Source organism: Coregonus clupeaformis, chromosome 1 (assembly GCF_020615455.1).
Source record: "Coregonus clupeaformis isolate EN_2021a chromosome 1, ASM2061545v1, whole genome shotgun sequence".
Classification (NCBI taxonomy): domain Eukaryota; kingdom Metazoa; phylum Chordata; class Actinopteri; order Salmoniformes; family Salmonidae; genus Coregonus; species Coregonus clupeaformis.
In genome coordinates this window covers 90,850,793-90,868,727 of record NC_059192.1, presented here as the reverse complement: position 1 = coordinate 90,868,727, position 17,935 = coordinate 90,850,793, and the positions used below count along the sequence as shown (strand labels likewise).

Genomic DNA, 17,935 nt, shown 5'->3' with positions numbered 1-17,935 from the left:
TCACATGACTCCTTCCAGAGGGAACTGAATCCTCCAGCCCTCCAGAGTAGATGGCTCGTTGGCACGCAGACGTGTTCTTAACCTTTCACACACACACACACACACACATGCATGCACACAGGCACACACAGACACACACACACACACACACACACACACACACTCAGATGAGTCAAACAGACAACCACTTAAACTATGTACAGACAACAGACAGACATGTAAGAGACTGACTTGAGTCTTATTGGATCTATATAAGACATGTTATGACATTGTCATTACAAATAACAAATATAAACCAATGACACTTTTCCCCTGGAACTTTATTCAGGACATGCTTACATTAGCCTACCATGCAGCTTTCAGGACACAAATCATATTTCCATTGGACACAGAAACAGTAAAAAAAAAACTTATTTGACCACTTCATTTGCCTTTTTTTAAAATGACCACTGTTAACGAATGCAAACAACCTTTCCAAAGACTGACCGAGTATACTGAGTTACAACACTGTTGAACAAGAGAGTTGAACAAGAACAACGTTAATGTTGTTGGTATATTTGGGCTACAAAAAAATTGTCACTTTCTCAACCAGACCATGTAAAAGTACAAACAGGAAGTCTACAAAGAGAAAGGAAGTGGTATCAAATTAAATAAAATCATTACAAATAACAGTCAGGTTTAAAAAAGCTAAAGACTTTATTGTTTACTGTTCACAGCTCCACATGTCCTTGTGTAGCTTGGCTACAATGTGGGTGTTCAATAGCCTGGAATCCTGACTGATATGCTCTGTTTCACCAAGTCAGCGCAGCATTCAGTCCGGTTTAACCAGGCTAGGGTTTCAAAGCACCAGATGTTTCGTCTTTATATACAAAAATATAAAAATCACACAATGACAGTGGAACATGGCTGTGGTATTAAGACAAAGTACAGACACAGTATACAGATGATATGGGCTTCCCTGTAACTCCTTTATAGACATGAAGGATTGGTGAAGTTCTTATCCTGACTGACTGACTGAATAGAAGGATTGGTGAAGTTCTTATCCTGACTGACTGAATAGAAGGATTGGTGAAGTTCTTATCCTGACTGACTGACTGAATAGAAGGATTGGTGAAGTTCTTATCCTGACTGACTGACTGAATAGAAGGATTGGTGAAGTTCTTATTCTGACTGACTGAATAGAAGGATTGGTGAAGTTCTTATTCTGACTGACTGACTGAATAGAAGGATTGGTGAAGTTCTTATTCTGACTGACTGAATAGAAGGATTGGTGAAGTTCTTATTCTGACTGACTGACTGAATAGAAGGATTGGTGAAGTTCTTATTCTGACTGACTGACTGAATAGAAGGATTGGTGAAGTTCTTATTCTGACTGACTGACTGAATAGAAGGATTGGTGAAGTTCTTATTCTGACTGACTGACTGAATAGAAGGATTGGTGAAGTTCTTATCCTGACTGACTGACTGAATAGAAGGATTGGTGAAGTTCTTATTCTGACTGACTGAATAGAAGGATTGGTGAAGTTCTTATCCTGACTGACTGACTGAATGGATTGGTGAAGTTCTTATCCTGACTGACTGACTGAATAGAAGGATTGGTGAAGTTCTTATCCTGACTGACTGACTGAATAGAAGGATTGGTGAAGTTCTTATTCTGACTGACTGACTGAATGGAAAGATTGGTGAAGTTCTTATTCTGACTGACTGAATAGAAGGATTGGTGAAGTTCTTATCCTGACTGACTGACTGAATGGATTGGTGAAGTTCTTATCCTGACTGACTGAATAGAAGGATTGGTGAAGTGCTTATCCTGACTGACTGACTGAATGGATTGGTGAAGTTCTTATCCTGACTGACTGACTGAATAGAAGGATTGGTGCAGTTCTTATCCTGACTGACTGAATAGAAGGATTGGTGAAGTTCTTATTCTGACTGACTGACTGAATAGAAGGATTGGTGAAGTTCTTATCCTGACTGACTGAATAGAAGGATTGGTGAAGTTCTTATCCTGACTGACTGAATAGAAGGATTGGTGAAGTTCTTATTCTGACTGACTGACTGAATAGAAGGAATGGTGAGGTTCTTATTCTGACTGACTGAATAGAAGGATTGGTGAAGTTCTTATTCTGACTGACTGACTGAATAGAAGGATTGGTGAAGTTATTATTCTGACTGACTGACTGAATAGAATGATGGTGAAGTTCTTATCCTGACTGACTGAATAGAAGGATTGTTGAAGTTCTTATCCTGACTGACTGAATAGAAGGATTGGTGAAATTCTTATCCTGACTGACTGAATAGAAGGATTGGTGAAGTTCTTATTCTGACTGACTGAATAGAAGGATTGGTGAAGTTCTTATTCTGACTGACTGAATAGAAGGATTGGTGAAATTCTTATCCTGACTGACTGAATAGAAGGATTGGTGAAGTTCTTATTCTGACTGACTGACTGAATAGAAGGATTGGTGAAGTTCTTATTCTGACTGACTGACTGAATAGAAGGATTGGTGAAGTTCTTATTCTGACTGACTGAATAGAAGGATTGGTGAAGTTCTTATCCTGACTGACTGAATAGAAGGATTGGTGAAGTTCTTATTCTGACTGACTGACTGAATAGAAGGATTGGTGAAGTTCTTATTCTGACTGACTGAATAGAAGGATTGGTGAAGTTCTTATCCTGACTGACTGAATAGAAGGATTGGTGAAGTTCTTATTCTGACTGACTGACTGAATAGAAGGATTGGTGAAGTTCTTATTCTGACTGACTGAATAGAAGGATTGGTGAAGTTCTTATTCTGACTGACTGACTGAATAGAAGGATTGGTGAAGTTCTTATTCTGACTGACTGACTAAATATACCATGGAAGCAAAGTTAGCACACTAGCATTGGGATAAAACATCATAATATTAGTAAGACTAGAGGACTGTCCCTACAGTCTGTCCACAGTAACAGCACTATGACTAGAGGACTGTCCCTACAGTCTGTCCACAGTAACAGCACTATGACTAGAGGACTGTCCCTACAGTCTGTCCACAGTAACAGCACTATGACTAGAGGACTGTCCCTACAGTCTGTCCACAGTAACAGCACTACGACTAGAGGACTGTCCCTAAAGTCTGTCCACAGTAACAGCACTATGACTAGAGGACTGTCCCTAAAGTCTGTCCACAGTAACAGCACTATGACTAGAGGACTGTCCCTAAAGTATGTCCACAGTAACAACACTACGACTAGAGGACTGTCCTTACAGTCTGTCCACAGTAACAGCACTACGACTAGAGGACTGTCCCTAAAGTCTGTCCACAGTAACAGCACTACGACTAGAGGACTGTCCCTACAGTCTGTCCACAGTAACAGCACTATGACTAGAGGACTGTCCCTACAGTCTGTCCACAGTAACAGCACTACGACTAGAGGACTGTCCCTACAGTCTGTCCACAGTAACAGCACTATGACTAGAGGACTGTCCCTAAAGACGGTCCACAGTAACAGCACTATGACTAGAGGACTGTCCCTAAAGACGGTCCACAGTAACAGCACTATGACTAGAGGACTGTCCCTACAGTCTGTCCACAGTAACAGCACTATGACTAGAGGACTGCCCCTACAGTCTGTCCACAGTAACAGCACTACGACTAGAGGACTGTCCCTACAGTCTGTCCACAGTAACAGCACTACGACTAGAGGACTGTCCCTACAGTCTGTCCACAGTAACAGCACTACGACTAGAGGACTGTCCCTACAGTCTGTCCACAGTAACAGCACTACGACTAGAGGACTGTCCCTACAGACTGTCCACAGTAACAGCACTATGACTAGAGGACTGTCCCTAAAGACGGTCCACAGTAACAGCACTACGACTAGAGGACTGTCCCTACAGTCTGTCCACAGTAACAGCACTACGACTAGAGGACTGTCCCTACAGACTGTCCACAGTAACAGCACTACGACTAGAGGACTGTCCCTAAAGACGGTCCACAGTAACAGCACTACGCACTTCTTTTCCTTGTTGTATTTGTAACGAGTAACGATGAAGAGATGGAAATCCATTCGTAACAGTAAGAGAGGGTAAGGTGAAACCTAAATATCCTCCAACCATGACTAAATAACAGCAGAGAGAGAGAGATAACAAGAGGCCTTCGTCTGAAATGGCACCCTATTTTCCTAGACAGTGCACTACTGGACAAAAGTAGTGCACTGTCTAGGGAATAGGGTTCCATGCTGGAGGCAACCAGAGAGTTTCTAAGAAGCACTGACGCAAAATCAGAAGCGGGCGTCGCTACGATGAGAGGGAGAGCTGAGAGGCTGTGGTCTAAAGACAATACGTTCATCTAGGACTCGTTCATCACCATGTTAGTAAAGCTATAGTGAAGCTGAGGAGATGAGGGAGAGGCGGTTATCTGACTGAGGAGACAGAGACTGTTTAAGGTGCATGCTACGGAGGTCTGACAGGGACAGTTGACTATTGATTGGGGATGAGATGAATTGATTGAGGAATTGATCGCAATATTGATTAAGGATAACAGGTCAAAGTACTAAGTTGGTGGGTTTTACCAGTTGGTGTGTGTACCATAGAAATAGAATGACTGGTAATTACTAGTGGTAATCTATGCTGTATGCTGTTTTACAGTTGTATCTGAGAAGAAGATTGCATGTTCAGGTTTCAGTGTTGAGTTGAGTTCTGGAAGCCAGGTGAGATTTGTTTTGGTTGATGTAGTTGGTTGTTGCTACAGTAGTTGCTTTATCTTTCTCCCTACAGCAGACGTGCGGAGCAAGGAGCTCCCGGTTCACGACAGGGAGGTGATATTGGAGCGGCCACCGGGTGGCGCCACGATCCTCTGTGCTGAGCGCCGTGGGATGTGGTCGTCAATCTGAGTTCCTGTATCGGAGAACAAGAACAAAGACCCGTTACAAACAGTTGAGTACATTTTGGTTCTGATAGGGGTAAGGCAGTATAACTAAGACACAACCCTGCCTTCTGCTACAACATCAAGACAAAAGGATACGTGCAGTTTCCTGTCTGGTACTTCCAAAGAGTGAAAGAGATTTGATCTTAATGAGAATAACCCTGTATAAATAAAGGTTACATAAAAAAAAGTGAGGAGAAACATCCACACCCAGTAAAGAGTAGATGAAGCTTACCCATACCGGATAGGGTGAAACCAGACTGGTGCAGGTTCCTGGCGGGGCCGAGGGGGCCCTTCCCTGGGCACTGGGGCCCCCTGCTGGAGGGAGTGGCCGGCACTGACTTAGTCATGCTGATGACATCATGGACCGGTCCATCATAGTTCCCCCGGGGGACGCCACGGGCATCAGCCATCTGGAGAGGGAGGAGAATGTCATGTAAAGGATCATGTAGATCATCAGCCACCTGGAGAGAATGTCATGTAAAGGATCATGTGGTTCATCAGCCATCTGGAGAGAATGTCATGTAAAGGATAATGTGGTTCATCAGCCACCTGGAGAGAATGTCATTTAAAGGATAATGTAGCCTTCTGGTCACTTTAAATGTTAAAAAGTTATTTACTGTATAATATACAGTAAGTAAAGGGTGGGAAGAGAGTTATGCTACATTTGGCAAAGCACAAGATGGGATGGACTTTTATACTATTGCACTCTTACACTCTCTATTACACTCTTAACTCTTACCCTGCGTAGCCATTAGCCCTTATCTGTTAGCCCTTAGCCGTTGGCCATTAGCCCTTAGCCATTAACCCTTAGCCCTTAGCTGTTAGCCCTTAGCCGTTAGCCCTTAGCTGTTAGCCCTTAGCCGTTAGCCCTTAGCCGTTAGCTTTTAACTTGCTGCGGGCTGTTGCTGTTGTCATTTCACATTTTCTCATGGTTGCATATGCACTTCAAAAGCACTGTTTCTTTTAAACCTAATGTGGTAGAGTTTATGGCCTCTGTCTGTGAAATGTACCTCTCGCTTCAAGTGACTTCTGCAACAGGATAGTGACAGGGCCATTTAGGGACGGATTGTTCTTGTTCCTGTTTAGCTCTCAGCTCTTACCCTTCACTGGTTCTCTGCTTTGATCTCTTACTCTGCTGCAGGCTTTGAGAAACTATACAACTGAATGGTGGCAAAAGCTTTAAGCCACATTTGGTCAAGTTTGCGTCTGACAATGAAATGTCCCTCTTGCTTCAAGTGAGATCTGCAACACGATAATGACAAGGACATTTAACACCCCTGCTGCTCCTCTTTTTGGACAGAACATCTTTCTCCTCATTAGGTCATTCACCTCTCTTCTCTTACCCTGCTGGTTGTTAGCCCCTAGCTGTTACCCTGGTTAGCCTTCACCTCTCTTCTCTTACCCTGCTAGCCCTTAGCCCCTAGCTGTTACCCTGGTTAGCCTTCACCTCTCTTCTCTTACCCTGCTGGTTGTTAGCTCCTAGCTCTTACCCTGGTTAGCCTTCACCTCTCTTCTCTTACCCTGCTAGCCCTTAGCCCCTAGCTCTGCTCCTGGTTAGCCTTCACCTCTCTTCTCTTACCCTGCTGGTTATTAGCCCCAAGCTGTTACCCTGGTTAGCCTTCACCTCTCTTCTCTTACCTTGCTGGTTGTTATCCCCCTAGCTGTTACCCTGGTTATCCTTCACCTCTCTTCTCTTACCTTGCTGGTTGTTATCCCCCTAGCTCTTACCCTGGTTAGCCTTCACCTCTTCTCTTACCCTGCTAGCCCTTAGCTCCTAGCTCTTACCCTGGTTAGCCTTCACCTCTTCTCTTACCCTGCTAGCCCTTAGCTCCTAGCTCTTACCCTGGTTAGCCTTCACCTCTCTTCTCTTACCCTGCTAGCCCTTAGCTCCTAGCTCTTACCCTGGTTATCCTTCACCTCTCTTCTCTTACCCTGCTGGTTATTAGCCCCTAGCTCTTACCCTGTTAGCCTTCTCCTCTCTTCTCTTACCCTGCTGGTTGTTATCCCCCTAGCTCTTACCCTGGTTAGCCTTCACCTCTCTTCTCTTACCCTGCTAGCCCTTAGCTCCTAGCTCTTACCCTGGTTAGCCTTCACCTCTCTTCTCTTACCCTGCTAGCCCTTAGCTCCTAGCTCTTACCCTGGTTAGCCTTCACCTCTCTTCTCTTACCCTGCTAGCCCTTAGCTCCTAGCTCTTACCCTGGTTAGCCTTCACCTCTCTTCTCTTACCCTGCTAGCCCTTAGCTCCTAGCTCTTACCCTGGTTAGCCTTCACCTCTCTTCTCTTACCCTGCTAGCCCTTAGCCCCTAGCTCTTACCCTGGTTAGCCTTCACCTCTCTTCTCTTACCCTGCTAGCCCTTAGCCCCTAGCTCTTACCCTGGTTAGCCTTCACCTCTCTTCTCTTACCCTGCTGCGTGCTTTGATCCTCTTGTAGACATAGTCAGGGAAGGACTTCCTGGGTACGAAGCGTCCAGAGCCCTCGGTGACGTTCAGCTTGCCCCCCTCCAGGACGATCTTCCCCTGGCTGATCACCACCACCGGGGCTCCACGCACCTCCATGCCCTCAAAGATGTTCATCTCCACTGTCTGGAAACACACACAAGGACAGTATAATGAACATCCAGCTCAGACATGATATCATCATCATCCCACCCTTACAGACAGACGGACATCACCCCTCCCTGAGTTATAACATTATATCTGAAACACACAGAAGGACAAGGACAGGTCCTTCCTCCAGCTCAAACGTTATATCATCACACCCAACAGATAGACAGACAGACAGATTGGAGAGGGATGTCTGAATTATGTCTGGAGGTTGACTGTGAAAGAGAGTAGGAAGGTCATACCAGTGTGTGTGTGTGTGTGTGTGTGTGTGTGTGTGTGTGTGTGTGTGTGTGTGTGTGTGTGTGTGTGTGTGTGTACCAGTGCGTGGGTCGTGGCTGAGATGGTCTTGGTCTCCTTGGGGTTCCAGATCACGATGTCTGCGTCTGACCCCACAGCGATCCTTCCTTTACGAGGATACAGGTTGAACAGCTTGGCAGCGTTGGTGCTCGTCACCGCAACAAACTCATTCTCATCCATCTTGCCTGTAGCCTGGGGAATACAGAAGAAAACACAATCTTCACAATCAGGAAAGAGCTGTCTTTTAAACAATAATGCAAAGACGTTACTGTTAAAGACCTTTCGTATCATTGTGAGAACCAGTGAAGAAGAAGAAGAAGTAGAAGTAGAAGTAGAAGAAGAAAAAGTAGAAGAAGAAGAAGTAAAAGAAGAAGAAGAAGAAGAAGAAGAAGAAGAAGAAGAAGAAGAAGAAGAAGAAGAAGAAGAAGAAGAAGAAGAAGAAGAAGAAGAAGAAGAAGAAGAAGAAGAAGAAGAAGAAGAAGAAGAAGAAGAAGAAGAAGAAGAAGAAGAAGAAGAAGAAGAAGAAGAAGAAGAAGAAGAAGAAGAAGAAGAAGCAACAACAGATGTGTCCTACGGTGGTCTAGCGGTCTAAACTGCTGCCTCCAAATCACATATATCTCTGCAGTATGAGTTTGAATCTGGCCAACTGCAAAAACTCTTTATCCGTCTTTCCCACTGTAAAGCGTACAATGCCAAGATATAAACCTTTAAAAAAGAAACAACAACAGATAACATACCACAGCCTTCTCCCAGACAATGGCCAGCCTCTCCTCGATGCCGTTAGTTCCCTCAGGGATGAGGGTGAAGTTGTCTTTCCCAACAGCCTTCTGGGCCGTCGAGAAGGTGCTGTGGCCACTGGCCGTCACCTGAAGGTCTCCACTGTGGACCAAGAGAACAGGACAGTCAGACCACCGTGGACCAAGAGAACAGGACAGTCAGACCACCGTGGACCAAGAGAACAGGACAGTCAGACCACCGTGGACCAAGAGAACAGGACAGTCAGACCACCGTGGACCAAGAGAACAGGACAGTCAGACCACCGTGGACCAAGAGAACAGGACAGTCAGACCACCGTGGACCAAGAGAACAGGACAGTCAGACCACTGTGGACCAAGAGAACAGGACAGTCAGACCACTGTGGACCAAGAGAACAGGACAGTCAGACCACCGTGGACCAAGAGAACAGGACAGTCAGACCACCGTGGACCAAGAGAACAGGACAGTCAGACCACCGTGGACCAAGAGAACAGGACAGTCAGACCACCGTGGACCAAGAGAACAGGACAGTCAGACCACTGTGGACCAAGAGAACAGGACAGTCAGACCACCGTGGACCAAGAGAACAGGACAGTCAGACCACCGTGGACCAAGAGAACAGGACAGTCAGACCACCGTGGACCAAGAGAACAGGACAGTCAGACCACCGTGGACCAAGAGAACAGGACAGTCAGACCACCGTGGACCAAGAGAACAGGACAGTCAGACCACCGTGGACCAAGAGAACAGGACAGTCAGACCACCGTGGACCAAGAGAACAGCACAGTGAGTCACCATCAGGGATGACTAAGAGAACAGCACAGTGAGTCACCATCAGGGATGACTGAGACCACAGAAGATGATTAATTAATTAATAATCTGCCTTCTGGTGGTTTTTTTTTTTTTGGGGGGAATGGATCAGCTTAATATTGCAGATAGATTGTATCTTCTATCAATGTAATTGTCTGCATCACTTCCAATCCCCCATTTTTTTTTTTTTTTTTTTTTTTTTATTTTATATATACTCCCCTTTATTACTTTTCAACCCCACCATCCTTTCCCTACTTGGAGTAAATTAGTGAACAACAATGCCCAGGTCTCTACTTCCGGTCTATACTTACTATCTACACCTTATGGACACAGTTAATTTTACAATAATTCTATTATATATATACATATATATATACATATACATACATACATATATATCATTATTATTATTATTATTATTTATTTATTTTTTTGCTCCTGAACTACTTCTACTCTCAACCTCTCCGATCGTTTTCATGATGTCCATCCGGTTTGCTTCTATATGCCATATCTTTCTAACTGTGCTCTTTCCCAAAAGCTCCCAACATACAGCCTATATACTTATTATGGACACAGTATGCTTTACATTATTAGCTATCTTTGTTATTATTTGTTGTTATTTGTTATTAGTCCCATCCTTCAGCTCTATTCAATACCTCCCATCTATCTCTTAACACCATCCATATCGGATTTCTATTTGCCATATATATTTCCAACCGTACTGTGATGTTTTACAATAATTCTGAACCTTTCTATTCTCATTGCTTCTACAGATTGAGAGTTAAAAATAAACAGCTTTGCTAAAAGTATTATTATATTATTGATTGATTGACTATGACTTTTCAGATCACCCAGTAATGCTATCTGCAAGGTTAGTTCCAGGTAAATATTGCAATCCTTTAGCCATTCCTGGACCAGTGTCCAAAAAACAAGCTACAAATGGACAGAACCAAAACAAATGGTCCAATGATTCCGTCTCTTCACAGCAAAATCTGCAGAGCTGGGAAGATTGTATCCCCCCATATAAATAACATTCTATTGGTAGCAAGGATTTTATATAATAATTTAAATTGAAAGATTCTAATTTTTTGAATCCGGTGTCGTTTTGCGTGTCAGTTCATAAACACTATGCCATGGGATCGGTACATCAAAGATCTCTTCCCAACTATTTTGCAATCTATATGGGACGGCTGTCAATCCTTTGGTCCTTAAGTGAAACTGATATATTTTTTTATTTATCACAGTTTTCCTTAACCAATTATGTTCTTTAATGCAAGGCCGACAGACAAGTTCCTTACTTTCTCCCCCCCTCCACTTTCCTCTTCCATTTTTGCGGTAATGCTGCCATTATTTGGTTGTAATTTTGGGTAGAGCAGACATTTCCATATGTTTTTGTTAGCTGCATGTGCGTCATAACTCCACCAGTCCTACCGATGATATCATTTACAAAGATTATACCTTTTTTAAACATTCTGTCAAAAAATAAAGGTTTTTTGTCAATTAGTATATTTGAATTTAACCACAATATTTGTTGCATTATTTGTTCTGTCGTTTCTGGAGGATTAAATTGAAATTGCAACCAACTTTCTATGGCTTGTTTTAGAAATAGTGACATTTGGGAGATTATTTCCTTTTCAAATAACTGAAAGTGTGAGGTTGTAATCTGAATAAAGGGAAAAAGGCCTTTCTTGAACATTGGGTGAGACAATCTTACTAATTTGCTTGAGAACCAGTTCGGATTTAAGTATAACTTTTGTAAGACTGAAGCTTTTAGTGATAGGTCTAATGCTTTAATATTTAATAATTTCTGTCCTCCGAATTCATATTCATTATATAAATATGCTCTTTTAATTTTGTCTGGCTTGCCGTTCCAAATAAAATTGAATATTTTTTTCTCATATAATTTAAAAAACTGTTCGCTAGGCGTAGGCAAGACCATAAGCAAATAGGTAAACTGTGATAATACTAATGAGTTAATCAGGGTGATTTTTCCACAAATTGACAGGTATTTTCCTTTCCATGGTAGTAAGATCTTATCTATTTTTGCTAATTTTCTATTAAAATTTATTGAAGTGAGATCATTTATTTCCTTTGGGATATGTATTCCGAGTATATCCACACTCACCATCAGACCATTTTATTGGTAAACTACATGGTAATGTAAAAATTGTATTTTTAGTGATCCAATACGTAATATAGTACATTTGTCATAATTTGGTTGTAATCCAGAGAGGTTAGAAAATGTATCTAGATCCTCTATGAGGCTGTGGAGGGATTCTAGTTGTGGATTTAAAAAAAACATGAATCATCAGCGTACAATGCCACCTTTGTTTTTAAGGTCTTTATTTCTAATCCTCTGATATTATTATTAGATCTGATTTTAATCGCTAACATCTCGATGGCCACAATAAATAGATATGCCGATAGTGGACAACCTTGTTTCACTCCTCTTGACAGTTTAAAACTTTCTGAGAAATAGCCATTATTTACTATTTTACACCTAGGGTTACTATACATGATTTTGACCCATTTTATAAGAGATTCTCCAAAATTGAAATGCTCCAGGCATTTATATAAACCCCAGTCGAACTTTATCAAATGCCTTTTCGAAGTCTGCTATTAATAGCAGGCCTGGTTTCCCATATTTTCCATAGTGTTCTAATGTTTCCGAATACTTGCCTTATATTATCTCCAATGTATCTTCCATGTAAAAAACCTGTCTGATTAGAATGAATAATATCCGGCAATACCTTTTTTAATTCTATGCGCTATACATTTTGCTAGGATTTTTGCATCACAACACTGAAGTGTAAGGGGCCTCCAATTTTGTAAATGGACTGGATCTTTATATTTTCCACTTGTATCCTGTTTCAGTAATAATGAGATCAGTCCTTCTTCTTGAGTGTCAGATAATCTACCATTTACATAGGAGTGGTTAAAACATGCTAATAACGGGTCCTCTTAGTATATCAAAAAAGGTTTGGTATACCTCGACTGGTATGCCATCCAACCCTGGAGTTTTCCCAGACTTAAAGTCTTTAATTGCATCCAGAAGTTCCTCCTCTGTAATTTCACCTTCACATGAGTCTTTCTGTGTGGCTGTTAATTTGACATTATCAATAGAAAAAAATCTCTACAATTAGCTTCAGTTAGAGGAGATGGAGGCGACTGAAAAGAAAACATATGCTTAAAGTACTTTGTTTCTTCCTTCAAGATGTCATTTGGTGAATCATGGGTGACTCACAATTGTAACCAGTTTCATTAAGTTCTTTTTGGTAGCATTCCTATGTTGAAGATTAAAAAAGAATTTTGTGCATTTTTCCCCATATTCCATCCAGTTTGCTTTATTTTTATAATATGTTACACTTGATCTTTCTTGAATAAATTTCTCCATTTCTTTTTGTTTTTCCTCTAATTTATTCTGAGCCTCTATGTTACAGTTTTTATTGCCATCTATCTGTTCTGTTAGACTTTCTATTTCCTTTCTTAGTATAAACTCTTTTGACCTAAATTGCTTTTGTTTTCGAGATGAGTACTGAATTGCATGGCCTCTAAAGGCACATTTAAAGGTGTCCCATACAATAAGGGGATTCGCTGTACCTATGTTATGTTGGAAAAAATCAGTTATAAATTCCTTTGTTCTAATTATAAATAAATTATCATCCAATAGGCTTTGATTAAATTTCCAATATCCTCGCCCACGTGGAAATTCAGTAAGAGTAATATATATGCCTATTACATGATGGTCTGACCGCATTCTGTCCCCTATCAACACTTTTTTTTACTTTTGGTGCCAACGAGAATGAGATAAGAAAGAAGTCAAGACGACTAGCTTGATTCAGTCTCCGCCATGTATATCTCACTAGATCAGTATATTTAAGCCTCCATATATCTACTAGTTCTAATGTATCCATGACATTCACAATTTCCTTAAGAGCATGTGGGTGATTGTTTGTGGTGTGATTTCCTTTACGGTCCATTGAGCTATTTAAAACAGTATTATAATCCCCCACCATAATAATATTGTCTTGAGTTGCTTGCAGGCTTGATAATTTATTATATATATTGTCAAAGAATTGTGGATCATCATTATTTGGTCCATAAAGGTTAATGAGCCATATCTGTTTATGGTCCAATAACATATTTAAAATAATCCATCTACCTTGTGTATCTATTTGTACAATTTGCACATTTGGATCGAAATTACTATTAATTAATATCATCACCCCCTTTTGAATTTCTTTGCCCATGGGAGAAGTATATTTCCCCCCATTCTTTTTTCCACGCTACTTCATCTCGAATTGTTGAATGAGTTTCCTGTATACAATAGATATTATATTCCTTCTCTTTGAGCCATGTAAATATTGTTCTTCTTTTGTTATTATCAGCTAAGCCATTACAATTATAACTGGCTATACTTATTTCACCATACACCATAATGAGATACAAGTTTCAAGTCTATTTATCATTATATATGTTTGTAAATTTACCAATAAAAATAGCGTAATGATTGAGTGTCCATATAGCTGTACCGTGATATTTGCATTGCTACGGAGTAGCCCTTCAATTGTTCTCCACTAATTCCCCCGCTAAAGCCCCTTCCCATCCCAAGTTGAGCCGTCATCGCCGTGATCAGCATCCCACCCACGTCCCTCCGTATCCCTAAGGCCCCGAGAGGCCAGGACCCATCCATCGAAAACAGCACATAGTGCCACCCACAAAACAAAAGCAGGTCAACCGCCAAAAGCATTTCCAATGCTTTCACCTCTATATATATATATCTATTTATTTATTTTTTAATTATGCATATCCTATTTTTCATCATTATCAATTAATATGGCGTAATAATGTCGGCAGTTCACCGCGTAGGATTCTAACATATAACCCGGATTGCCATTGTATTACATTTAATTCCTTGACAAGTAATCATTATCCCAGCAAATAATTCCTGCGGTCCATCCCATACCCTCCCCCCAACATCCCCACCCCCACAACAGACGTCAGACAAGCACACACGCACATACTCACATACTCCAACACACTCAACCCCTCCCCTCCACAGTCCACCATAAAAACAGATACTCAACAGCTGTTATATCCCAGAGCCCAACTCGAGAAATAACTTGATCTACGAGTGCAGATACAGTTAAAGCTGACTGAGAAAGCATGCAGATTGAGTAGAAATTGATAACAATGTGAGATTTGATTAATCTACTTAATCTATGTCCAGTCCTAGGTGATGGAGATCAGATCACCCTCTTCACCTGAGACACAAACACTCTGATCCCCTGTTTTAACCATTTTCCCAAGCATCTCCATGCGATCAGACCTTTGATTATTTTGTGCCACCTGGGCTACAATGATAAACCCCCTCTCTGATTGTCCGAGTGTGACCCCCTCCCCATGGGTTACTGCAGCCAGTGTTGCCAGCACTGCCACTACCTGGGTGGGCGTACCCCACCGGAATCCCCACCGGCTAGGTAAAAGGTCATCAAGGTTCTCATTAGCAGCTTTGAGAATTTCCTTGTTTATTATGCTCTCCCATCAGGGGGCTCTGGCTTTGTATGACCAACCCTGCCAGGCAGGCTCAGAATCTTGAGGGGGCGGTGCTGCTCAAGTAGGTCTCTGACCGTATTTTTTCTCTGTTTAGACTGCATACTCACAGCAGGTCCAAAAAAGAGATGGGAACTTCTCTTTGGTGTATAGGTCGCTCAGGTGGGTGTCAAGGTTATAGGGTTAGGGATCTTTCCATCATGATAGGACAATGGAAAATTAGATTAGTTGTATACTATATTTAAAAAAGTATATCCCTCATCCACACAAAATTGACAGCTCTCTCTCTGTACCCCTGCTCCCAGACCCCGGTCGTCTCCGGGATATGCAACCATTTCCCCTCTCACTCATTTAACGCCGCACCTTTTCAAACACAAAAATGCATACCACATGGTTGACTGGGGAAGAAATGGGCCGAGCGTGCAAACGCACTCCCGCATCCACATCTGCCGCAAGGGGGAAAGGACGCCAGAGAGAACACAGGACCAACCACAACAACCATCCGCCAAAACAACAACCTCCCGCCAAAAAAAAGCCATGTTCTAATTATTTGTATTTAAATATGTATTATTCTGCTTGTTATATCGTTTTATACAATACTATACTATACTTACTATAAATGTCATTTAATATTACAATCCCTATCAGGTGCTCCAATATTTGACTCCTCTATTACCACTTAGAATAGCCATGGAGTAGTCTTTGTGTCTCTGGAACATTTGGTTGTCAATATATAATTTATCCACCACTAATGCAACACGCTTCCCTTTTAATCTGTTTTCCTTGAAGATTGGATACAGAACTTTGCGCCTTTCTACAATCTCCCTCGGGAACTGATCATTCATGCCTATTTTTGTGCCAGCAAGTCTTTTTCCCCAGGCTCTTCACCATAGCTTTCTCCTTAAAAAACGCAAATTTGGCAAACGATTAGGCGCTCATATTTCTGTCCTCTTTTTCTAAACGATGTACACGTTCGAGTTGGATTTTATCGACAGCCTCGAGTGGGATTTGTAGCGCTGTATGCAGGAAGTCCTTCATAACATTCTCTGTTATTTCTCCCTCCTTTTCCTGAATACCGGTAAGTACTAGATTTTCCCTCATCGATCTTGTTTGGATGTCTAGTAAGGCTGCTTTCAGAAGATTGTTCTCCTTTTTTAGTTCCCTAACGTTCGTTTCTCTATTTTAGAGACTGTCACTTTTAATTCTTTGGTTTCTTTCTCTATTACCAAAGCTTTTTCGTCACTCATTTGAAGACTCGCTTTCAACTCTTTTACATCTTTACTGACCAGTTCTAGTATGCCCAATTTGTCATTTATCGACTTCAGCAGATCGCTTTCCACACTTACCATACCTAGTGGTGAAAAGCATATGTCATCCGTATCAGTTGAAGAGTCGCGTTTTCTTTTGGGGATCGGCTCTCCTCGCTTATCTTCCGCCATGTTTGGGTGTTGCGTGTTGATGTAATATTTGTCGATATATTTCTCTAGCCTTATGATCTGTTTTATGTTATTATCCAGATTGAATTATATTAACTGCGAATATATGAAATGCTAATATTTAGTCTAACTTACTGATTTTGAATATTATGTTTTTATCTTGAGGTGGTTTGTACCGCTTTCTATTCAATACGCCATCTTGTCTGCAGTCTTTAGCTACGCCTTCTGGTGGTTTTAGGGTGATTCCACTTTTTCTTTGTTGAACAGTGTCTGTGAGAGCTGTGAACAGTGTTTGTGCGAGAGCTTTGAACAGTGTCTGTGAGAGCTTTGAACAGTGTTTGTGAGAGCTTTGAACAGTGTCTGTGAGAGCTTTGAACAGTGTATGTGAGAGCTTTGAAGTCTGTACTAGATGCAGACAAAGTAATTCAGCTATAATTCAGAAATGTTCTGTCTTTAGTGTCTGTGTCTCTATGGCTGCATTTACAGAGGGCAGCCCAATTGTATTTTTTTACCAATCAAATCAGATCTTTTGCCAATAAATGGGAAAGATCAGAATGGGGCTGCCAGTGTAAACCCAGCCTATGTGTTCTCACCAGGAAAGCAGGGAGTTGAGGTAGTCAGGGGTGCTGGGGTCTGGGCTGAGGGGCGGGGACATGACGAATGCTGCAGCCTTAGCCCAGTTCTTACTCCAATAGTGTGATCCGTCTGTCCCAAGGCTGGCTGTGATTGGCTCGCCATAAACCACCATGCCTGAAAATCATCCAATCAAAAAAAAGACAAGGCGTTTGTACAAGAAGTATCCGTTTTTCAGACGTCTTTTGCCAGGTCAACAACAACATGTGTTTAGCCATCAAAGTTAACAACGAATGTATAACATCATTTCCAAATGGATACAAATAAAGTTATTATTGAAGCATTTTAAACCCAGTCTCACCCTTCTTCCTGGCCTTGGCGATGACATCAGCAGCTGACTTGCTCATCACTTTGGTGATGTAGAGAGGACAGTTGGCCTGCTTGGCGATGGTGATGGCCCTGTACACCGCCTCTGTCTCCACCTAGTGGTCACAAATGAAACACCTTACTGTAACACCTCAACCAACAAATCACGATTTCCACTAATTACCACAGCCACAAAATCAAAATTGGTAAGGTAAAAAATGGTTCCAAAAGAAAAAATGGTTCCAAAAGGGTTATTCGGCTGTCTCCATAGGAGAACGCTTTTTGGTTCCAGGTAGAACTCTTTTGGGTTCCATGTAGAACCCTCTGTGGAAAGGGTTCTACATGGAACCGAAAAGGGTTATACCTGGAACCAAAAGGGTTATACCTGGAACCAAAAATAGTTATTCAAAGGGTTCTCCTATGGGGACAGCCGAAGAACCCTTTTATGTTCTAGATATCACCTTTTTTTCTAAGAGTGTAGGGTTCGGTTTAAAATCAGATTTTAAGAAGATAAATGGTAGAAATAGGTGTATGACTTTGTGGCTGTGGTAACTAGTGATGACCACAAATCACTTAGGTGACACTCAGACCATGACTTTGAATCTCCTAAAGTAGGTGGTCTATGGTAA

General features: G+C 41.7%; 1 protein-coding gene across 3 annotated transcripts in view; it reads right to left on the bottom strand.

Moving 5' to 3' along the window:
- Positions 1–1,086: 1,086 nt before the first annotated feature.
- Positions 1,087–17,935, bottom strand: part of dpysl4 (dihydropyrimidinase like 4) — a 34,811-nt gene continuing 17,962 nt past the window's right edge. For 2 of the 3 annotated variants that reach the window (XM_041893515.2, XM_041893532.2), the window contains exons 8-14: positions 17,302–17,422; positions 16,961–17,117; positions 8,550–8,691; positions 7,834–8,004; positions 7,315–7,494; positions 5,144–5,321; positions 1,087–4,880 (exon numbers count right to left, since the gene is read on the bottom strand). In XM_041893515.2, the coding sequence (XP_041749449.2) occupies positions 4,789–4,880; positions 5,144–5,321; positions 7,315–7,494; positions 7,834–8,004; positions 8,550–8,691; positions 16,961–17,117; positions 17,302–17,422 (1,041 nt within the window). In that variant the 3' untranslated portion in view covers positions 1,087–4,788. The remainder of the gene's footprint in view (positions 4,881–5,143; positions 5,322–7,314; positions 7,495–7,833; positions 8,005–8,549; positions 8,692–16,960; positions 17,118–17,301; positions 17,423–17,935) is intronic. The other variant, XM_041893524.2, reaches the window with a different exon arrangement.